This window comes from Chrysochloris asiatica, unplaced genomic scaffold, assembly GCF_000296735.1.
Source record: "Chrysochloris asiatica unplaced genomic scaffold, ChrAsi1.0 scaffold00021, whole genome shotgun sequence".
NCBI classification, from domain to species: Eukaryota; Metazoa; Chordata; class Mammalia; order Afrosoricida; family Chrysochloridae; genus Chrysochloris; species Chrysochloris asiatica.
The window spans coordinates 17,023,435-17,048,213 of NW_006408539.1; the positions used below are offsets into that span (position 1 = coordinate 17,023,435).

Genomic DNA, 24,779 nt, shown 5'->3' on the forward strand with positions numbered 1-24,779 from the left:
CCCAGATACCACCCAATTTCAAAGAAAATGTTTATGCTTAAGTCAATACATTTATGGAACAGGAATGGTTTAATTAGTTTTGTCTCTAAAGATCCACAAACATAATGACAGTTCATATTTAGGAGATGATAGAGTGTTGAAACATTCCTTTATCTTTTCTTGAACTTCAATATTTGATCCTAAAAGGAATTTTCATGTAGAAAAAGAAGTGTGTTTTTATGTGTGTGTGGAAAGAGAGATATGTTATTTCAACTGTTAAATTCTTTGTTTTGACTGAGGGACTGGAAAAGGGAAATGAACAAAAAGAAATCTGTAATTTCTAGCAATTGTTTTACTGCAATGATCCTGAGATTTTTTAAACACGGTGACAGGCCAGGAACACCTAAGGGGAACAGATTCTGCCAAAGAAAAGGATGCTGTTGGTTTCCTTATGCTTGATGAAGAACAAGAAAGGGTGGTCACAGTGGAACTCTTGGTAAATGGGGAAAGATGTTGGAACAATTTCTATGCCAGTGGCTGCTGCAGCTTCAGTCCCCTCTTCGTTCACGTCCACGAAGGCCTCGTGGAGAACTTTAGATATCATGAGACCCTGGCTCCCCATCATGCCTGAGAAGTCAGCATCCTGTGGACTGAACGCGTCCACCATGCCCAGGGCTTTCAGCATGTCATTGAGGCCGTATTTATCCTCCACTTTGAACCGAGGTAAGTATAAGTCCACATGTGACTTTACCATACTTGATGGACTCATCCACGTTAATAATTTCTCTGCAGTGAGTGTATCTTCAATCTATAAAAATGAAAAGAAGGAACTGCCATGAAGACTTTGCAACATTGGATTATGTCAGGTATAAAAGCTTTCTTCTCACAATAAATGTAAAATACAGAAGGCTTATTTGGTACATGTATTTTATGGCGGTGTTGTTAAGTGTTTTCGAGTTGGTTCCAACTCATAGCAAGTCTGTATAACATTTCTGAGGCATGTTTGGTGAATCTGAAGCGCCAACCTTATGGTCCAGTGCATTACCCCACAACATCACACGAGGACTCTCTTTTTGACAGTAGGCAAATAATTGCACAGTCCTGAATATGGAGCAAGATGAGGCTTTGTACTCCTGCAAAGATGTACAGCCTCGGAAACCCTATACAGGATCACTATGAGTTGGAACTGACTTGACAGCACTTAACAGTAACAACAACTTTCCTTATGCCCAAGTCTAATTACTACACATTGCATTTGAAAATAGCCTCTTCTTCTTATTGTCCCTGGGCATGTATTTTTGTTTGCATAGTACAATGATAACTTACACCTTATTTTTGCTTCTTTTATTGCTGGATGTGTTTGTAATGTTTTCCCACATTGCTATATATCACTCTCAGCCATCTCTAAATTGTTATGAAATCATATTATCAGATTGCTATCCAATGTATGTAACTGTGAGTAACTAACACGTATTGAGCAGTGTGTGTGTGACAGACCCTATCCTAAAAGACTAATACAGAGATACACTCTTGTTCCTTCTTTCGGATTTTTCATTATTTTAAGCCATCTTTGAATGCTGGTGGTACAGTGGTTAAGTGTTTACTTGCTAACTGAAAGGTTAGTGGTTCAAACCCACCAGCTGCTCCATTGGCAAAGACATGGAAATCTGTGTCTGCAAAGATTGCAGCCTTGAAAATTCTGTGGAGCAGAACGACTCTGTCCTGTGTGATCACTGAGTCGGATCTGACTCTCCAAATGGTTTTGGTAGTGTTTGCCTTCTTTCGACTTGTTATCTTAGGGTAAAATCGCAGGGCTGGGCTTACTAGTATTTGATTAGGGGGGTCACTGAGCCTGTAATGACACTTCACACATGTTACCACATGACTTTCTCCCAGGATTTCTGATTTCCAAGGTTATCAGTACCATTTGGGCAGCTTCATTGCAACTTCAGTGGCATCGTTGGAATGGTTTTCATTTTACCAAACCTGTTATTGGCACTTTGAAGGTTATCATCATGAAACCAATGATTAACAACAATAAGAGGAAAATTTTATTATCCACTTTTTTTTTTTTTTACTCCCAGGGATGAGACTCAGAATAATTTTTGAGTTCCTCAGGTCAGAATACTTCTAAACTAGATAGTTGTTAAGTGCCGCTGAGTCTGTTCCAACTCATAGCGACCCTGTATAGAATTTGTAAGCAGTGGCTGGTGGATTTGAACTGCCAACCTTGTGGTTCAAATGAGTGGCTGGTGGGTTTGAACCGCCAAACTTGTGGTTCAAATCGACCTTGTGGTCCAGTGCTTTATCCTACAATGCCCCACCAGGAGGCATTCAAAATAAATCTATTTGTTTGTCCACTGTCTACTGAACCACTCTGATTTAGTTAGTGCAAAATGTCAGCGCCTCATATTTTTATCTGCTTGGCTTTGTTTGTTGATGAAGTTGAAGCTTTTCCATTGAGTTTTAGTTCCTTTGTCTTAAGATGGATAGATTGAACCATTCACCCAAATCACCTCTGTAGGGACTCAAAGGCCAACAGCTCATCAGAGATTCTTAAGGATGTAAAGGCTTATGTGTCAGTACTCAGGTGTATTTCTTTTCTGGGGTGAAATTCCATATTTTCATCAGAAGAGTAAAGGGGCCTGTGAAGTTAGTATTTTCTATAGATTCTCCTGTATCAGACTATGCTAACCAGACGCTGCTGAGCTGATTTTGATTCTCAGTGACTGTTGGTATCAGAGTAAAGCTGTGCTCTGTAGCGTTGTCAGTGGCTGACTTGACAGTAACTCTCATCTTCTGTGGTGTCTTCAGGTGAACTCACAAGACTAACCTTTTGGGTAGAGGCTGAGCATGTTAACTGTTGGCATGATATCTCCATTTTTATACAGTGAGCCAGATTCCCCTGAACAATTTTCCTTTATGTTGTACATAGAGAAGAAATGATACATTCTCTAAGCTTGGTCAGCGACCACTGCCAATTTGTGAGCACTGCTTCCAAGAGCAGCCCATACAAGCATTGCAGCATTAGGAAACGGGCTGCAGAGTGAAAGGTTGGAGGGACAAGATTTTACCTTCTTCAGGCCATCTACTTCATTTGGCAGCAAGATAAACATACTTAGGTCTTTGCCTTTGTATGGTATTTCCAGGACTTTGGCCTGCTCGTCCTCCAGGAAGACAAGATTAAAGGACTTACTTTGTTTCATCATCTGCACAGATTTGCTCGTCTCCTACAACAAATGAACAAGGCAAACAATAGTTAAAGGAGGCGTAAGATAACAATAATTTTTAAAAGTATTATTGAAATACCAAACACATTTTTCTACTAAGTGTTATCAAAAGAAACTTGAGAATTCGAGACCAAGATGTTCTTCAAGAGATCCTCAAAGATTAGCCTTAATTAAAGGTGAAGGTTGTAACTTGAACCAGGAGGCAAAGCCTAATTCTTTAAAGTCCACTATGTTTTCCACTAAACCATGCAGCCATGTGGATTTCCATTTGCTGTACACATTATATTTGGAAAGCCATATGGTAGCTTGGTTTAGTGGAAAACATAGTGACTTTTAAGAGTTAGACTTTGCTAACTCTTAAAAAATATATACATATATACTACTCCCAAGGATAAATTTCAATAATACTCTTGAAGTTACTCTTGCGGGGATAGAGGCGTAAAGAGGGAGAGGCACGGGAATGTCTTCAAGGAGTCTCAGCAAGTAAAGTCACAAGAAGAAAATAACAGCTTACATTTTCTATCTACATTTGTGCATTCTGCCAGGCATGAGTTTAAATTCAACAGTCTATGCCTGACTACATTACTTATATATACAGAATGTACACTATACCTTGTTCAGCCAAAATTTTTCCTCTGTTGTGTTGTCTTGATTAAATTCCTGGTCCCATTGCCCTTTAAAATAGATGGCATTTACCAGCACCAGTATGGTGGACTCAGTGAGGGAACCTTCAGGTAACAGCTCCTTGATTTTTTCTGGGGGGGAAACAAAGAGAAGAAAAATTGTCTGCCATGCAAAGCACAAGTGGTTTGCCTGGAAGACAATTTGCAAATGGCCCTGACTGATGATGAGTTATTCACCCAAGTCACAACTGTATGGACTCAAAGGCCAACAGCTCACCAGGTACAACTTTCCTCCTGCTGCCAACCTGGTAACAGTCACCTCTTCCTGTGATGGGAAAGAAATCCCGGGTCTCTGTCAATGGGTGACTTCACTGAATGCTGATAAAACTAGCAAGTGGCATGGCCTCTACAATCAAAACCATACCCTGCGCTGTCGGACACCATGCCCTGGGGTGTCTTCCTAGTCATTCTGTACTTTGAATTGCTCTTGTTGCTTCTCATCCTTGAGTTGATTTTGACTCATGACAACCCCATGTGTGCACAGGGTTTTTAAGGATGTGACTTTTTTTTTGGAAGCAAATTGCCAGGTCTGTCTTCTGAGTGCATTTAGACCATTAGTAGTCAAGAGCTTAACCATTCCGTTTGCACCATCCAAGGACACCTTATTGAATCGGTGTACACTTGACTTATAATAGGTGGCGGGAATGTTATAGGCCTCCCTAGGATGGAGACTTTGGCAGCAGTTCAAGCTCACCAGCCCTCTTGGGAAGCCCTATATAGGATCACTATAGATGGGACTCAATGACTCAATGCACTTAACAACAACAACAACAACAGATTTGATAATCCCTGCAGCGCATGAAGATGAAAATGTGTCAACTCAAGCCCAAAGTAGCAAGAAGAGTACTTTACAGGATAATAGGTTGTTTCCTGTGTAACAAGGAGAAATTAACCCTTTAAAAGAGTTTCTCTAAGAGATCCAGAATCACAAGTCCAGGCTCTGATTTAAAGAAAAAGACATGACCCAAGATGGATCTAGAAGAGAGTAGAGATCCACCCAAACAGTGTCATCCATGGCAACATGGACCATCTGTCCAGGAGGGAACCCATGCGGCTGGCTTCCTTGGCTCCCCTTGACTTTCTATACCTTTGATCAGAACTCCACGATCTCTGCCTAGCCCGATCCTTCAAATCCCCACAAAGTCCATCTCAACACTCTCCTCATCCCAACCTTGTTTCCCGTGGTCCCCATGCAGTACAAGCACACAGGATTCCACCAGCAGTGGGCACTCAAGAAGTGCTTTGGTGATGAACAACCTGCCCATACTCTACCATGTGTTTGCTGTGCCACCCAGTCATTAATCTTCTTTCGATTCTTTTCTGCAGCATTTACAAAGTCAACAGATTCCGCGCAAGAGAGGTAAAATTTCTTAGTACCATTCAAGTACTCCTTTAAGATGGGAAGAAAGAGGAATGAAAAGTAAATGTATTAGTAACTATGACTCTTTAAATTAAATGATTTCAAATATTACAAAATGGAGTAAGTGGGAATTGAGACGGAACAACATCACTTCTACTGCCCATGCGTATTTTGATATAGATGTGATGTGGTACCAAGAAAGGTGAGTACAGACTGGTACTAGAAAGAGGCATGGAAGGACAATAGCATCTCAAGAAGAGGCTGGGAGAGAAGAGATTTCAAGTTGCCTTAAGAGAGATGTTTGTTTTGGAGCCTTCTCATTAGTAATTTAACCTTTTACATTTCTCACCTTTGCAGATCTCTTCACCCTGGGCATTCAAGATTTCCTAGTACACCTCAACTTTCTTAGGTCTCATCCAAACCCGCCCATCCCATCAACATCCCATTCGCCATATATATCTCAAGTCATACTGCCCCAAATTTTACTCTGTGTGACGTAATTGATGTTGGTTCATTAGTGGTAGCTCATGAACAACTCTGCTACACAACCAACCTCTTCTTTGACCATATAACAAAACCCCTAACGCTATACTTCATTGGTGGAGTGTCAGCTCTGTGACACCCCAAAAGTCCCTTGCCATCAACTTGATTCCAACTCATGGCAGCTCCATGTGTTACACAATTGAAATGCTCCAGATGGTTTTCCTGGTTGTAAGCCCTATGTGACAGTTCTATAGGATTGCTATATTCTGTCCTATAGGATTGCTGTGCACACACAACCACAGCCAACAGTTTGTTAGAGTTTTCTTGATGGTTTCAAACATTTAGAGCTGGTTGCAAACCACTTGTGCCACCCGGGGACCTTCACTGGGTAGAATTGTGTGGTAAGAGAGCCTCAGGCACCTGGGTTAGTGGTCCCCACCTGTGTCAACCAGGATGCCATGCCCTACTGGCCTCCATAGGACCCAGGAAGCAGGTGGGAGTGGTGGTGAGCCCAGTGAAACGTACCTGAAGAAATTGATAGCTCTCTTCGGCGTAGAGCCTGTTGGCAATGTTCATCTCATATGCATCAGTGGGGTTGTTTAGTTCAGTCAGGAGTTTTTGAAATTGAGGATGCACATTGTCTGCCTTTGCCACCTTCCAATATCAAAAAGGAAACTCAATGAGTCAACCTGACAATGTAAATATCTAACACTTGGTAGCCTCACCAATGTCTTTGGGCTTGCTGTCTGTCTTTTGGTTAATGTTTGGCTTTATGTCCAGAAAATGATTTCTTCTTGCTCTAACACATCTGGTCTTCTCTGTCTTGAAGAACTGATGTGTCCACTTGCATTCTACTGCTGACCTGTCCTCTCATTGGTTCCATGACTAACCTTAGTTTTCCAACCAGCTCTGTGTTCCTTAAGTGCAAGAACAGTATGTCATCTCTAACAGCCAGAGAGAATGTGGTGTGCCTTGCAACTATATATATGTTCATTGTAGTTTAGGATTCCCCTTGGTTAAGGGCTTCTTGTTGTTAAGTGCCGTCGAGTTGGTTCCAACTCATAGCGACCCTGCATAGGGTTTTTGAGGAGCAGTTGGTGAGTTCAAGCGGCCGACTTTGCAGTTCAAACTGACCTCATGGCCCTGCACTTATCCTACAGCATTACACCGGGTGAAAGGTACACACACTGAACGTAAGAACAACACCTGCTCAGGGAGGCTTGAGTGAGGTATTCCCACACATTTGGATGAAAAGTTCTAATGCTGTGTTCTGGAGGAAGGCATAACATTTTCCTTTCTTCTCAGTTCTTTTTGTTGAGTGTAAAATTGTTCAGTCTTGATATTACTGGCATTCTGGGCTTGTGGATCCTCTGCTCTGGGGGCCTGTCCTACGCATTTTAAGATGTCTTATAGCATTACTGGCCTCTACATACTTTCTTCTCACACTATACAGGGTTTCTATGGGTTGGAACTGACTCAACGACACTTAACAACTCCTACTTATAAATGGATTACATTTCAGAATTTCCTTTGTTATTGTTTTGATAAAAATAGCATTTAAATTAGAATCTACCTAATTCATACCTATGACGAATTCAAAACTCAAATTACTTTGTATAGATTTGCATGTACAAATGGGATTCAAAAAGTTCATGGAACAATGGAATGAAAAGATAATGGACAGTTCCCATAATCCTTTTGAAGTCCCCACATGTTGAGGCAGCTTCTTTTCTGGCCCTTGGTTTTCTAAGAGGAAGTCATCGTGGTTCAGAGCAGTGAACAGCAGAGCTGGGATTTGAACCCACATGGTCTAACTCTATTATTCATTCCCTGAAGCACAAGGCCGACTTCCCCACAGTAGAATGAAAATAGGAAGACTGCTTTTTACATAGTTTGCCTTCTACCTACTCAGCAATGTCAACCAATCATTCTGGGTTCCCTTTGCAAATCTCTGAACTCTACATGACATAAAATGTAAGACGACTCTGCAAGAGCTGGTCTTTTTTGCCCAAAAGTTTCCTGACTTTTCACAGTTTCTGTGATGTTCCCTTCATTTTAAACTCTGACCCACCCTGGGTATTTGCGGCTACTTGTGGGCCCAGTGCCGAGTGACTCACCTGCTCTTTCGTAGCCCCTGCTTCTGAGTTCCCTGTGACATCATCAAAGTGAAGGACCTGAAGAGAGGAAGTGGTTTGAGAGCTCTACTCAGAAGATAAGCCGCTGCGCGCGCACAAACACACATATATATACACACACACACACATCAGAATCACTCCACGTAAGAGTTTCAACATGTGAGAAGTAAATTCTCAAGATGATCCATCTTCAGGAATTACTCAGTTATTCTCATCTTGATTATACTACAGAGGCAATTAGTCATGTTTTTGTTTATTGTTATGTGCTGTGGAGTCGGTTCCGACTCATAGCGTCCCTGTACAGGGTTTCCGAGGCTGTAAATCTTTACAGGCGCAGAAAGCCTCATCTTTCTACTGTGGAATAACTGGTATTTCGAACTGCTGACCGTGAGATTAGCAGCCTGATTTGTAACCACTAGCTACCAGAGCTCCTTGCAATTAGTCATGCATGGATTATGATAAATCCAGGAGTGAATTTTAAAGAGCCCCTGATAGTTCAATCTCTTATTTGACAGTTTAGGAAATTGCTGTGGACTTCACACAGGAATGAAGGGCGTCCAGGGAGTTGCCAGTTAGTGTAACAAGAAAAGAAACTTGTTGGCCTGGCTAGGAACTTTAAATAAGAATCCAACCTTCAAGGAAATAGGGGAAGCTCATGGGGTGAGGGGGAGACTAACTTTAAGTCAGAATGCTACCATTAAAGGACAGTAGGCAGCATCTGAGGAAAGATAGTTCACCCCATTGTACTCAGTCAATGAAGAATCTTGGGAGGGACTTTCTTGAGATAAGAGAATAAAATTCTCTGCACGCTGGCTGCACACGTGGTATCTACCTGTGTCCTCTGGGTCGAGTGCCTGGTTTTGCAAAATTGAATAAAGAACACCTCAGTCTCTCTAAAATGAGTACATGCTGGACTTCTTGAGCATCAGTAGGTAAGCACTCGTGATAACTCATCTGTGACCTCATAAACAAGAGGAACCGAGGCAGTATTGGTGTATCGACAATGGTTCTCACAATATATAAGAAAAGACGCCCATGTAAGAGTTTTCTTTTTGGGAAAACAAAACGAAACAAAACACACCAGAGATGTGGTTTATCATGAACTACTTCAAAAGAGTGTTTCCTCCCTTTCTCTCCCTCCACCTTTCCCTCCCTCCCTCCATTCACTCCTGAGCAGACATCTGCGGATGTTTCCCAAGTATCTAAGTCAATGCATGCATCATCTCTAGTAATAGGTGCCACATTTTACACCTCACCTCTCACAGTTGGGAAACTGTAAGAGACCATGCTAGTTCCCCAAGGAAGGTCTGGTCCAAGCCAGTAGATGGGAGTGGAACATTTGGGTAGGACTACCTTCCCCTATCTAGCACTCAGCACTCCTCCTTCCTGGAACCTGCCTGACCAGCCTCCTGCACTAAGCCCTAGGCCAGCTAGGTCAGTGAGCATGCAATGATATCCTCCCAATAGGTAACCCCCAAAGAAGCTGTCCCCTACCTTCTCCATTTGTAAGGCAGTGTTGTTTTTTCCACCTAAATAGACCATGGATAATGCTGATGAGATGCTTAGCGGGGAAAAGAAGATGTTGCCGTCTTTGGATGTTCTCATCTGTTGGTACAAATCAATCCCAAAGCAGGTGTTTGCTTCACTGAGGGAATCCATGGGGCCCTTGGTTGATCTGGAGCTCTGGACAAACAGCAGATGCGTTTTATAATGGATTTACCCAACAGAATGGTATTCTGAATTGAATATGTCTTAAAGGAAAATGATTTCTATCTGGGTGGGTGCTTATGGCAATGATTTTTTTTAAATTTTTTCAAGACTTTCACAATGAAGATGTGTTAACTGGGAAACTTAGTAACACCACTATTCTTAGAAAAGTTATGACTTGCCAAAAAAAAAAAAAAAAAAAAAGTAGCAACATGTTAGTATCTTCTCTTCATCACTGGCTGCTCTACATCTGGGTGGAAAAGGTAGAAAAGGTGTTAAAATGAAAGCCAAGACAATGTTTTATGTCTGATTCTGTCTAGTCAGCTCTCCAGTGCACTCTTCCATCAAAGCTTTGAGGCCATGAAGTGCTCTTCCATCTAAGCTGCTAACAGTACATTTGTTTACTCCAAAATAAATCTATCAGATAAAGTCTGAAAAGAAGCTACTTTAATTTTGCCATGACAATCACACAGAGTGAAACTGATGGACCACTTAAAACACATCTTGCTGTTACTTACAAAAATGTTAAGGTGTGAAATTGGAAGCACTTACCTTGGATCCTGGAAGAAGTCAATGTGGGCAGGGAGCTTGCAAGTGCGTGCAGAGGGAAGGGTTGAGACCCTGAATATATACCTTGACTTCTTGCTGACTCTTCTTGGCTACTGGCAGTTGGTATTTCAAGTAAATCAACTTTGTTTCTCAATGCAGTTAATCCAGCCTCAATTGCATAAATATTTATAACAAAGTATATGGTTACTGTTGCATGACTGTGCTTACTTTTTTTTCAGAAAAAAAAAAAAAAGTAGAGCTGCAAGTAGGGTCAGTTGTGTTATAAACTTAGCTGGTAGGAAACACACTGGCTGTCTTGCCAATATCAGTGATAATGCTTTAGAGTTTGAAATGTAAAGCCTTTTTGCCTGTGAATGATTCTAGCCAGGCAGAGCTTAATTCCATTTTGTGGCTACGTTTTAAGTGTTCAGATGCCAATTTTTCTTGAGTAACTCATGTATCTCTGACAGCCAAACTGTTAGTGTTACCAGCAAAGTATATTTGAAAGTGTATTTTGGGCTGCCTTAATGGTTGCCTACTTGTGATGTCATACCCCAAGAACCTCATAGAGAATCTCTAAGCATTCCTATCTGTATCTGTCTCCTTGCTGCTTCTCTAGGCCCTCATGAGTTTGTGCTGAACTGATGCTCATGGTTGTGGGACGAGATTCCTTTATCCTCTGTGGAGGTAGAACTTTAGAAATTCATCATGGCGTCATATAGATGTTTTCCCTAACCTGGGTGATCGATGTTTGTTTTATATTGTCTTAACTCCTGCTTAAGACATAATAAAGAGTCTCTGTAACATGTAGATTAGAGTCCTGGTATGGCGCTGTGGGTTAATGCGTCAAACTGCAAAGTCATTTGAACTCCAAGGTCAGTGGTTCAAGCTCACCAGTTGCTCCTTGAAAACCCTATACAGGGTCGCTATGGGTCGAAATGGACCCAACAGTACTTAACAACAACAATAACATAATATGCATATATGTGAAAATGGAGTCTCTTTTCTCCCCAGGCTCTTCTCTAAGGAATCTGTTTTCTTAGCTGTTGAGTAGCTTTCAACGTCACTTTGAGTGCCAAACAATGCTGACATTTACTGTTTGTAAGTTTTGAAATGGTTCTATCCAGTCTAGCCTGCTGATTTCCCTGTCTTTACTGTGCATAGCTGGGAAAATGGCTCTAATTCCAAGTACAAAGAGATATCAAGGAGCTGTCCCAGCAAAATGCAGGGAACTGGTATCTATTGTTTTCCCCTAAAGATTATGCCTTGGCATGAGTCCTTTATGTTACCTCCCAATTCAAGATTTTTCCTGTTGGTTAAGGTCAGTGAAGTGCTGGTATACTGAACCCAGTCAACATATTAATAATTAGAAGAATAATTGAAGCAAACAGGAACTACTTTAAGTGGCAGCCTTCTAATTTTGCAGACACTTGAAAAACGAAGCAGAAAAATAGATCATGGGAGTTGCAAAGATCAGACATTATTCTCTCACCTTGCCATGCCATTTAGCACACCAGGTTCATACTTCTGGGTTGGACACTAGAGCCAAGTGCCTGTGAATGAAGACAATGAAAAGAAGGGGAGTGTTGCTGGAGCTGTAATCTCTTTTCTCCATATGCATGACGTTTGGTTCCTCTAGGTAGTATATTAGAGCTTAATCTGAGCCCTTAGTTTGGGGAAGGCTACTGTTTAGAGTAAGGAGCTCTGGTAGCGTCTTGGTTATGAATCAGGCTGTGAACCTTAAGGTCAGCAGTTCGAAACTACCAGCTGTTCCACAGGAGAAAGATGAAGCTTTCTGCTCCCGTAAAGATTTATAGCCTCAGAAACCCTGTACAGGGTCGCTATGGGTCAGAACCAACTCCATGGCACATAACAACCACAACAACTGTTTAGAGTGGAGTCCTAGAGTGGCACTGTAGGATAAGCACTGGACTGCTAACTGCTAGTCCAGTGATAGAGTTAGACACTTGACCATGACCCCTTTGACCATCATTATGTCCTTATGTTGATTGTCTCCCCATCCTAGTGATTTGTCATTGTTTTACTTTGTTCTAAGACTTAATAAAGCAGTCTCTATAAAATATATTTGAGTTTGGGGTCTTTTTAAGCCAGATCACTAGAATAATACTGATAACTGTTGATGTTTATTGAACTGTGCCTTGTCCTTGAATTTTCTTCGTGGGGTCTTTCACAGAGTAAATATGTAAATATGTACCAAATTTTCTTTCTATATACTATACTTCTGGTGTTAGGTCTAAGATCTGTTTCCTGACCCTAGAACCAGGAGATTTTCTTCCTTTTTTACCTTCTAAAAGTGTTATCATCTTACATTTTATGTTAGAGTTTACGATTCATTTTGAGTGAATTTTTGTACAAGTTGTTAGATTTATACCAAGGCGAGTCTCTATAATATTGAGCCCACCCAGCAACTTTTCAAATTTTTTCAAATAAAATTTTCAGTTCTATAATTTCTACCTGTTGATTGAGTATAACATATATTTATTTGTTTGCTGAATATTACTGCTTTTTAATTTATTTCGAGAGAGTGTATAATTATTTGCTAAGACATTTGTCTTAAAGTATTTACTGATGAAGATCAAAGAACACAGCCTTCTGTATGGATTGCATCTCAATGTAAAGAAAACAAAAATCCTCACCACTAGACCAATAAACAACATTCTTTTCAATGGAGAAAAGATTGAAGTTGTCAAGGACTTCATTCTTCTTGGATCAACTATCAACACTCACGGAAGCAGCAGTCAAGAGATCAGATGACGTATTGCATTAGGCAAATCTGCTGCACAGGACCTTTTTAAAGTGTTGAAGAGCAAAGATGTCAGCTTGAGCACTACGGTGCCCCTGACCCAAGCCATGGTATTTTCAATAACTTCATATGCATGCGAAAGCTGGACAGTGAGTAAGGAAGACCATAGAAGAATTGATGCTTTTGAGTTACGGTGTTGGAGGAGACTATTGAAAGTGCCATGGGCTGCCAAAAGAACCAACAGATCTGTGTTGGAAGAAGTGCAGCCAGAGTGCTCCTTGGAGGCCAGGATGGCCAAACTTTGACTCTCATACTTTGAACATATTGTCAGAAGGGACCAGTCACTGGAGGAGGGTATCATGTTTGGTAAGGTGGAGGGTCAGAGAAAAAGAGGAAGACCCCAGAAAGATAGATTGGCAAAATGGCAGCATCAATGGGTTCAAGTGTGGCAACAATTGTGAGGGCGGCCCAGGACTGGGCAGTGTTATGTTCTGTTGTACATAGGGTCACTATGAGTTGGTACCGACTTGATGACCCCTAATAACAACAACAACAACAACAAGACATTTGTATGCTGGCTGCTTTGAAACCCTTGTCAGATAATTCCAGCATCTGATTCATCCACGCTGTGATTTATCTGGCACCCTGGTGCATTGTAGGATAAGTTATTGTTGTTGTTGTTAAATGTCTTTGGGTAGGTTCTGACCCATAGCAACCCTGTATAGGGTTTCTGAAGAGCAGCTGGTGAGCTTGTTTAAACTGACTTTGCAGTCCAGCACATTAACCCACAGAGCTACACCAGGACTCCACTGCTAACCACAAGGTCATCAGTTCAAACTTCCCAGCCCCTCTGAGGGAGAAAGATGAGCTTTTCTGCTCCAGTAATGATTTTTGAATGGTATGACATGTGGTTTGTGTGTGTGTATCTTGGACATTTTGGCTATTGCACTAGGAGACACTCACCAGACCCATCTAGACAAGATGAAAAGTATTCAGTGGGGATTCTACGTCTTCCCGCACACTCTGAAACTAAACTCCCTCTTGAAAACTTGTAAGCCAGCCACTTTATGCCTTTATAGCCACCGGGTGCCCCTCACCCTCCACATTTTGGGTAAACAATGTCTAAGTTGTTCATCCCTATCAACCCTGCACACTGAGGGTATATGTTTGGTCCTTTATATGAAGACTTTTTGCCTCTTGGTTGGTATTTTGAGCTACTGCATTCATATGTATAGGTCAAGTTCATCAAATTGTAGCAATTCACACTTGTTTCCTTTATCAAATTTGTTTATCTTCCACTATTCAAGTTCTGATCGTTAAGTCATCAAAGCTAGGTCAAATGGATACTATCTGCAAGTTTGGGTGTTCTTTTGTGTATCTAAATTTTCACTCTAGCAAGTAGTCACTCTGCTTAGATGTAGTAGGAAGGGCCTCGTCTACTTTTGTGGCCTTCGGTTCCAATGGTGTTATGGATTGAATTGTTGGTTGGTTCTGTTGAGTTGGTTCTGACTCATAGACATCCTATGCACAACATGGTGAAATGCTGCCTGGTCCTTGGCCATCTTCACAATTGTTATGTTACAGCCCATTGCTGCAGCCACTGTGTCAGTCCGTCTTCTTGGAGGTCTTCCTCTTTTTCACTGACCCTTCACTTTTCTAAGCTTGATGTCCTTCTCCAGGAACGGGCCCCTCCTGACAATATATACAAAGTACAAAAAACAAAATATCGTGTTCCAGGCTTCTTTGAAGCATATTCTGGCTGTACTTCTTCCAAGACAGATTTGTTTGTTTTCTGGCATCCCATGGTACTTTCAGTATTCTTTGCAACACTTTAGGTCAAACACATTGATACTTCTCTGATCTGCCTTATTCATTGTTCAACTTTCACATGCATATGAGCCAACTAAAACCACCAGTACTTGAGTCAGATGCACTTTAGTTCTCAAACTGATCATCTTTGTTCTTGAAAACATTAAAGAGGTCTTTTGTAGTAAGTCTAAAAAATGCAATAAGTCATTTGAATTCTTGACTGCTGTTTCCACAAGCATTGATTGTGAATCTAAACATAAAGAAGTCTTTGACAACTTCAAGCTTTTCTCCATTTATCATGATGTGAGGATTTTTGTTTGTTTACATTGAGGTGCACCACACGTACTGGTACTGAAGGCTGTGGTCTCTGATCTCCATCAGTACGTATTTCAAGTCCTCTTCATTTTCAGCAAGCAAGGTTGTGCCATCTGCATATCACAGGTTGTTAATGACTCAGTCCTCCAATCCTGATGCCATGGATTGTATTATGTTTCTCGAAATTACATGTTGTAAATCCTAACCTTGGTGCCTGTGATTGGAAACCCATTTGGGAATGGGTTGTCTTTGTTATGTTAATGAGGTAGGATTAGTGTAGGATGTGTTTTGATCAAATCTCTTACAAAACGTAACAGTGGATTATCACAGAGACAAGCAGAGTTGCAGGAAGAAGCTCAAAGAGACAGAGACCTTCCTTCAGAGCTGATAGAGAGAGGAAGCCTTCCCCAAGCTCCTCTGCCCTGAATTTGGACTTCCAGCCTCTAAACTGTGAGAAAATAAATTTCTGTTTGTTAAAGCCACCCACTCGCAATATTTCTGTTCTAAATGCATTGAATAAGACAGCGGGCAATTTAATTTTCAGAGCTTTGGTAGTGTGGCTTTGCTTGGCTTGCTATCTTTTGCCCTTAGGGTGCACCTGAGTGGAGACCATCAGGAGCTTCCATGGGCATGGTCACTTGGTACCTGGAGGCGGGGAAGGTAGTCTCCAGTCCTTTCAACTAAGAACATTTCAACTTAGTGCTTCTCGAAGGGAAGTAGAGCACATCCCCTTGATACCAACTTCTTGCCGAACTCCCAGCTGAACTCCAAGGTTATGGCTCACTGGGTATGTTCCAGGGACTCCTGTTCAATCTGAGGAAGGAATGAGCCTACTTGGACTCTTCCTGTTGCTAGGTTGGGGGTCAGAGAACACCAGACTGGGTTTCTCCTTCTGTTGGTGGATTTGAACTGCTGACCTTGTGGTTCAAGCTGATCTTGCTGTCCATTGCATTAACCTGCAGTGCCACACTTCCTGGTAGACAAGTCAGTGACTAAATTGTCACTAAAGCAAAGAAAACTTGTGCCTATAGGAGTCAATGAATCTGGAGTGGTCGGCACAACCTGAGATAAATGAGCAACAAAGAAGTTCCTGAAATTCCTTGGACATCATGTCCCAGATCCCTAAAAACCCCTCTTCCCACTTCCATCAGGGAAGACGTCTTTAGGGGACTTTCAGTCTTTCAATATTGCTAAAACTGCTCAGAAATGAATTGTATTCACTCAATACTCCTGTATTGCTGTTGTTGTTGCTAAGTGTCACCGACTTGCTTTCAACCTATAGCAACACTGTGGTTAGCAATCCAGTAAACCTTGCTTGCTTTACACACCCGTCTCAAAGTAATTGGCTTTATTTGTGGATGGTAACACAAGTCCTGCTTTTTGTCAGTTACATATCCATAAGCTAAACTCTATCTCTTTTACATGTAGCTAAGTAATGGTGATGGACCAGGTGTCTTCCAGAATTTTCTCCCAGAAATGGAAGCAACTGAGATTTGGGAAAGACAATATAGAGACCAGTGTGGTATAGGACTTACACCAGGATCACATTTTGATAATTTGTTCATTAACTATTCTTTCTTAGCTCATCATCAATTGATCAAGCATATCTTGGATACTTTGTTGTTGCTGTTGTCAGGTACCATGGAGTCGGAACCGACTCATAGCGACCCCATGCACAGCAGAACGAAACAATGTCCGATCCTGGGCCAACCTCACTACCACTGCCACACTTGATGCCATCAATGATGCCACCTGGCCAATCCATCTCGTTGGGGGTCTTCCTCTATTTCTCTGACCCTCCACCTTACCCAGCATGACATCCTTCTCCAACGATTGTTTCCTCCGGACAATATGTCCAAAGTAGGAGAGACGAAGCTTAGCCATCCTGGCCTCCAAGGAGCACTCTGGCTGCACTTCTTCCAAAACAGATCTATTGGTTCTTTTGGCAGTCCATGGCACTTTCAGTATTCTCCTCCAACACCACAACTCAAAGGCAATTGGATACTTACTCTGTGCCATATTGTCCTAGTATAAAGGAAAAGATAAAAAGCCACATGAGACCGCTGCCACCCACAAATTGTTCTGCCACTTGTTTGGTAATTGTTGTCGTGTGCTATCAAGTTGGTTCTGACTCACAGGGACCCTGTATAGTGTTTCCGGGGAGCGACTGGTGGGTTTGAACTGCCAACTTTGGAGTTGGAAGCCCATTGCTTATTCTACAGCACCATACCAGGACTCTTGTGTTTGATAATATCCATTAATAAATTCACATTAAATAATGTGAAAGTGTACTTTGAGAGACTAAGAGAGCAAATGTTATCAGGTTCCTTATATAAGACATCACCATTGATTCTCTTGAAGCTGGCTGCCCAGGAAGTCTGGAACCTTTGCTTAAATACAATAACTTACAAAGAGAGTTGTTGGCATTATTTGGTCTCCAGGCACAAGTTCCAAATGTGATTCTGCAAGCTTTTGTTTTTTTAATAAGTTGAGCAAACATGAACGAAAAGTACTGTCACCTCATCTCTGTTCTTGTGCTGTGTAATTAGAAAACTAGTTTGCTTCTTCCCTGTGAATCAGCCACTCAGACAGTTGGCCCATATTCTGACAGTTGTACCTGAGATGTTTACAGAATCTTGATATTCAATGCTTTGTAGACTCTTGCTTGGTTAATAGCAGGTATTTCATTTCCTAGCAGTTTCAGTATCCAACTGTAAGTTCTGAGAAGTGATGAACGGATCAACTTTGGTTCCAGGATCACAGTCTCGTGATATTCAAAAGGACATTGTTGTTATTGTTAAGTGCCATTGAGTTGATTTCAACTCATAATAACCTGTGTAGGGTTTCTGAGGAATGGCTGATGGGTTTGAACTGCCGACCTTGCAGCTAGAAGTTTAGTGCGTATCCTACAATGCCACTCCAGGGCACCATAACGGAGCAAAATAAGCAGCAAGCATAGGTGAAATTATAAACAATGTGAGGAGGTTTCAAAACGTTTGTGGGAAAATCCCATTATCTTGTAAATCCGTTTTTCCATGAATTTTTGGAACCTCCTTGTACTTCATGGGGAGACATTACAAACCTTTTAAAAACATAACAAAACAGCAGCATACGTTTTTAGTTGGTCTGTTGGCTAAGGCCACTGCCAGCCTCAGACCTCGGCAACGGAAGCAATGAGTGTATCAGCACAGGGAAGGAAATCCAGAGAATCATTCAATCCAATTTGACTTGCAGCGAAAGAAAATGAGGGCCAGAGGATTTTCCAAGAGGATTTTTCTGTCAGGGGCCCATGGTGAGCATGGTCTCCACCCCTAAGAAGCCTACGGAAGCCTCTTGTTTCATTTCCTTTGCTTCTTACATCTTCTCTACCCTGCGTTTGTGCCTCCCCACTTTTTACCCTCCATTTCTATCATCGATGGCCAGAAGAACACATAAATCTGTTTTAGAGGATGACCCCCAATGAGATGGATTGGTACAGTGGCAGCAGCAATGGGCTCAAGCGTGACAACAATTGTGAGGCTGGCATAGGACCCGGCAGTGGGTTGTTCTGTTGCTATGAGTTGGAATTGACTGGACAGCACCGAGCAACCGCTTTTCTTTCTATCCCTCCATGTGGTCTTCTGGCTACCTCTGCCCTTCTAACCCTTTCATCTGGGACATTATAGACACTTTCCTTGGCCTTGTGGTGTAGTACCGTAGGTTTTACCCACTGGACCACAAACCACAAAGTTGGTGGTTCAAACCTACTGATTTCTTCTTGGAAATCCTATAGAAGGTCCCTATGAATCAGAACTGACACTATGGCACTTAAAAACAACAACAACATAGACATTTTTAGTATTTTTATATTTATTGGGAGTTCCTGAGTGTAATAGTTAACATACTCAGTTTTTTACAAAAGGTTGGTGGTTCGAGTCTTCTCAGAGGCACCTTGGAAGCTAGATCTTTTAACATTCTTCTGAAAAATTACCTATAGGAGCATAGTTCTGTGACACATGTGGGGCTGTCTGGAATGAAGCCAACTTGATGGTAGCTGGGTTTGTCTTTTATTTTTTGTGTTATACTTATTAAATCAAGTACAGCAAGTCAGTTGTTTGGTTACAAAGTTTGACTATGGACCACTCGTACTTTCCCTTTAATATTCTCTCACTTCAAAATGACTCAGTTAGGAACAGATCTTGCTTATAGCCCAGTACACTGTTTTTCATTATTCTTTGCAAATGTATCTGTTGAATATCTTATACTTATCTCACCAAGAAAAAGGACATTCATTAAATTGCTGGGTGACTCTGTTTACTCCGTGATTTAAGTACCTTTTCCTCTCCTTATAAACAAGTGCCTCTTTTCCTCAGACCCCCTCTCCCTTTTGGATCCTCGCCCTAGCTGAGTGGCAGGATTTAAGATCTTTAAATAAGATTATTGTATACACAAATCTTAGACAAGAACAACACAGAATGTTCACTGTTTCCTGCTCTCAGCTTTACTCAGTACACAGATTGACAATCTAAAATTAACAAAGCCAGTACATAATCACATAGTAACTGAAAAACTGTGTGCATTCTCTGTGTAAGCCTTCCTTTGAGAAGCTGAACTTTGCCTCCTTCTCCCTTTAATACCTGGTGATGACAAATGTAACTCTTAAGAAGCATGGGAATGGAGAGGGTGGTGCCAGGCTGGGGGTTGGGGTGGTAATTTTTGAGATTGAGAAATCCAGGGGTCAGTTCAGCACTGCTCAATCACACCAGCAAGTGTGCTCAACAAGACATGGAGGCTGTGACAGGGGTCCTCGAACAGCATTAGAGATTCCTAGTTCCCTCTACTTCAAACCTAGACTCCCACTGCTTTAGTCAAATATCGGCTAAAGGCAACTGAGTGAGAGGCCGACATTCCAAGACCAAAAACCAAACTGGCTACCATCAAATTGATTTAGACTCATAGCAACCCTCTACCAACCCTGGAAGACAGGGTAGAACTGATGCTTAAGGTTTCAGAAACTGTAAATGTTTAAGAGAGCAGACAGCCTCATCTTCCTCCTGAGGAACAGCCTTTCCATTAACAGCCAAATGCTTAACCATTGGACCCTAGGGCTTCAAGACACCTAGGACATAGTAACTAGCAGCAGACAGTAGGCAACTGATTCACTGCCATTGAGTCAAGTCCGACTCAGAGCAAGGTTGTAAATCTTTACAGGAGCAGACAGCTTCATCTCTCTTCTAAGGACCCAAGGAGCGACTGGTGAAGCCGAACTACTGATTTTGTGGTTAGTAGCCCAAGGACTAAACCACAGTGCAAACCAGTGCCCCTTAGCATCTTGCATTTCTGCTATTGGTAGATGTTGATAGGTGTTGTTGACAGGCCATCGAGTCGGTTCTGACTCACAACAACCTTATTTGTTGTTGTTGTTAAGGGCCGTTGAGTTGATTCCAACACGCAATGACCCTGTATAGGGTTTCTAGGGAGAAGCTGGTGAGCTTGAATCACAGACCTTGCAGTTCAAATGACAACAACCTTATACACAACTGAAAACAACACTGCCTGGTCCTGTGTTAACTTCACCATCATTACAGATGAGCCACTGCTGCTGCCACTGTGCCAATCCACGTTGGGGGTCTTTCTCTTTTCCGTTGACTGTCCAAGCATGATAGCCTTCTCCAGGGACTGGTTCCTCCTGATAATGTGTCCAAAGTATGCGATGCCTATTGCCATTCTGACCTCTGAAAAGCATTATGACTGTACTTCTTCCAACACATTTATTTGCTCTTCTGACAGTCCATGATACTTTTAATATTCTTCTTCAACACCCATAACTCAAATGTATCAATAAGGTTTTCCTTATTCATTGTCCAACTTTCACGTGCATATGAGTTTATTGAAAATACCATGGCTTGGGTCAGGTGTACCTCAGTCCTCAAATTGACATCTATACTCTTGAATACTTTAAAAAGGTCTTGTGCAACGGATTTGCCTAGTACACTATGTCATTTGATTTCTTGACTGCTGCTTCCATGACTGTTGATGGTGGCTCCAAGAAAATGAAATCTTTGACAACTTCAATCTTATTTATCATGATGTTATTTATTGATCCAGTTGTGAGGATTTTGTTTTCTTTACATTGAGATGCAACCCATAGAGAAGGCTGTGGTCTTTGATCTTCATCAGTAAGTGCTTAAAGTCCTCTTCACTTTCAGCAAGCGAGACTGTGTCCTCTTAATATCACAGGTTGTTAATGAATCTTCCTCCAATCCTGATGCCATAGTCTTCTTCATATAATCCAGTTACTCAGATTATTTGCTCAGCACACAGATTGAATACATATGATGAAAGAATACAACACTGGCACACACTTCTCCTAATTTTAAACCATTCCATTCAAATGACTAACTCTTGCTCTGTGTACAGGTTCCTCATGACCCCAAGTGTTCTAGAATATCCATTTTTCACAGTGTTGTCCATAGCTTGTAAGGATCCACACCGTAGAAAGCCTTTACATAGTCAATAAAGCACAGGTACACATCTTTCTGATATTCTCTGATTCTAGCCAAGATCCATTTGACATCAACAATGATAACCCTCTTGCCATGTTCTCATCTGAATTTGGCTTGAACTTCAGGCAGGTCCCTGTCAATGTACAACTGCAGCCATTTTTTAGTTATCTTTAACGAAATTTTACTTCCATGTGAATTAATAACATTCTCCGATGATTTCTGTCTTCCATTGGTTCACCTCTTTTTGGGCAGAAATATGGATCTCATCCAGTCAATAGGCCAGGTAGCTATCTTCCAAATACATAGCATAGATGAGTGAGTGTCTCCTGTGCCGCATCAGTGTGTTGAAAGATTTCAATTTGTATTCCATCAATTCCTGGAGCCTTGTTCTTTGCCAGTGCTTTCAGTGCATTTTGGATTTCTTCCATTGGCTCTTGACCATGTGCTACCTCTTGAAATAGCTGAACATAGACCATTTCTTTTTGGTACAGTGACTCTGTGTATTCCTTCCATCTTCTTTCGATGCCTTATTCAGTATTTTGCCCATAGAATCCTTCAGTATTACAAGTCGAGGCTTGAATTATTTTCTTCATTTCTTTCAGCTTGAGAAATGCTGAGTGTGTTTTTCCCTTTTGGTTTTCTAATTCCAGGTCTTTGCACATTGCATTATAATACTTGACTTTGCTTTCTCAAGTTTCCCTTTAAAATGTTCTGTTCAGCTATTTTACCTAATTTTTTCCTCTTGCTTTAGCATTTCCATGCTGGAAAGCAAGTTTCAGAGTTGCTTCTGAAATCCATTTTGGTCTTTTCCTTCTTTCTTGTCTTCTTAATGACAATTTTCTTGTTTCCTGTATGATATTCTTAATTTCATCCCAGAACTCTTCTGGTCTTTGGTCATTAGTGTCTAATACATCAAATCTGTTCTTGAGATGATCTCTAAATTCAGGTCAAGGTGAACTCTAAATTCAGATATGTTCAAGGCCATATTTTTGCTTTCATGGACTTATTTTAATTTTCTTTATCTTCAGCCTGAACTTGCATATGAGCAATTGGTGGTCTGTTCCACAGTCTGACCATATCCTAGTTTTGGCTGATGATGTGGAGCTACTCCACCATCTCTTTCCACAGGTATTTGATTTCTGGTGAGGTCCATGTGTATGGTGGTGGTAGTGGTGGTATGCCAGGGAGTAGGTTCTGACTCATAGCAACCCTACATAGGGTTTCCATGGTTGTAAATCTTTACAGGAGCAGAAAGCCTCACCTTTCTCCTGTGGACCAATTGGTAGTTTCGAACTGCCGACCTTGAGGTTAGCAGCCCGACTCATAACCCCTACACTACCAGAACTCCTTTCCATGTGTATACTCACCTTTTATAAGGAACTCTGGTAGTGTAGTGGGTACAAATCAGGCTGCTAACCTCAGGGTCAGCAGTTCAAAACTACCAGCTGTTCCGCAAAAGAAAGATGAGGCTTTCTGCTCCCATAAAGATTTACAACCTCAGAAACCCTGTACAGGGTCACTATGAGTCAGAACTGACTCCACGGCACATAACCACTACCACTCACCTTTTACATTGTTTAAAATGGGTATTTGCAATGAAGAAGTCATTGGTCTTGCAAAAGTCTATCATGTGATCTCCAGCATTCTTTCTATTAATAAGGCTTTGCTTTCCAGCTAATGATCCTTTCTCTTTGTTTCCAACCTTTGTATTCCAATCACCAGTTGCTCTGAGTCAGAACTGATTCCATGGCACTTAACAACAACCCCAGAAATTCCTAGGATCTTGATCTTTATGTCATTTTTGACATCTTCCAATTTTTTGAGATTCATACTTCATATATTTCACATTCTGATTATTAATAGATGTCCACAGCTATTACTCCTCATTTTGAGTTGTGCCTCATTAGTGAGTGAAAGTCCTGAAAACTTCACTCCTTTCTCGGCATCAAGGTCAACTCTACTTTGAGGAGGCAGCTCTTCCCTAGTCTATTTTGAGTGCCTTTCAACTTGAAGGGTTCATTTTCTAGCACTGTACCTGACAACATTCTGGTGCTATTCATAATGTTTCAGTACTCAATATTCTGGTATTATCTGCCAACCTTGTGATTAGCAGTTCAATGCTTATCCTACAGCATCATACCTGGGTTCCAATATTCCTTACAGGCGTGTGGCTATTATGGATAGTATTATGTTTATAAGGAAGACCAAGTCCTGGTGTGGCACTGTAGATAAACATTGGACTCTAACCACGAGATTGGCAGTTCAAACCCACTAGCTGCTTCTTGGAAACCCTATACAGGGAACTGACTTGAGGACACTTAACAGTAACAACATGCAGGCCAGTTGATAGTGCTATTATTCAAACTTATGCAAAGAGTTGGAAAATGTGGCCTTGATGATAGAAATAATGCTGGAAATTGCATGACAGAATTTTGCAAGACCAATGACTTAATCATTGCAGATAACTTTAAAAATAAATAAATAAATAAAAAGTGTCTATATATCTGGGCCTCACCAGATGAAATATACAGGAATCAAACTGAAGAAACTTGTAGAAAGAGATGGTTGTTGTTAAGTGCCGTTGAGTTGGTTCTGACCCATAACAACCCTGCATAGAGTTTCCAAGGAGTGGCTGGTGAGCTTGAACCATTGACCTTGTGATTCAAACTGACTTTGCAGTCCAGCACATTAACCCACAGCACCTCATCAGGATTCCAGAAAGAGATGGTAAGATCTAAATATCAGCAAGAACCAGGCCAACCACAGACTGTGAAACAGACCACCAATTGCCCATATGCAAGTTTAGGCTGAAGCTGAAGAAAATTTAAACAAGTCCATGAGAGCTAAAATTTAACCTTGAATATATCCCACCTGAGTTGAGAGACCATCTTAAGAACAGATTTGATGCATTAGACACTAATCACTGAATACCAGAAAAGTTTGGGGATAACATCAAGAATGACATGTGGGAGGAAAGCAAAAGGTCATTAAAAAGTCAGAAAAGAAAGAAAACACCAAAATGAATGTCAGAAGAGACTTTGAAACTTGCCGTTGAGCATAGAGAAGTTAACGTGAATGAAGTAGAAGAGCTGAACAGAAAATTTCAACACGCAGCCTGAGAAAACAAAGTAAAATACTATAATGCAATGTACAGAAACCTGGACTTAGAAAACCGAAAAGGAAGTACATGTTCAGCATTTATCATGCAGAAACAACTGTAAAAAAATTCAAGCCTCAACTTGTAATATTGATTAATTCTAAGGGCAAAATATTGAATGAT

At 41.2% G+C, this 24,779-nt stretch overlaps 1 protein-coding gene across 1 annotated transcript; it reads right to left on the reverse strand.

Annotated features, from left to right (window-relative positions):
• Positions 1-382: 382 nt before the first annotated feature.
• SERPINB3 (serpin peptidase inhibitor, clade B (ovalbumin), member 3) lies at positions 383-9,529 on the reverse strand. Its single transcript, XM_006837539.1, has 7 exons — positions 9,365-9,529; positions 7,853-7,909; positions 6,261-6,389; positions 5,165-5,282; positions 3,822-3,964; positions 3,054-3,209; positions 383-787 (listed from the first exon to the last, which is right to left on the reverse strand). Exons 1-7 carry the CDS (start codon positions 9,527-9,529, stop codon positions 383-385), a joined length of 1,173 nt encoding a protein of 390 aa, XP_006837602.1.
• Between the last annotated feature and the right edge of the window lie 15,250 nt (positions 9,530-24,779).

What these genes read in the sequence shown, in the direction of transcription:
- SERPINB3 (XM_006837539.1), bottom strand. Translation starts at nt 9,529, where the DNA reads ATGGATTCCCTCAGTGAAGCAAACACCTGCTTTGGGATTGATTTGTAC. An exon ending in GGTGGCACAGCAAACACATG is followed by an intron (nt 3,965 to 5,164) that starts GTAGAGTATGGG and finishes TTTCCCCCCCAG; the next exon opens with AAAAAATCAAGGAGCTGTTA. An exon ending in AAAAATTTTGGCTGAACAAG is followed by an intron (nt 3,210 to 3,821) that starts GTATAGTGTACA and finishes CATTTGTTGTAG; the next exon opens with GAGACGAGCAAATCTGTGCA.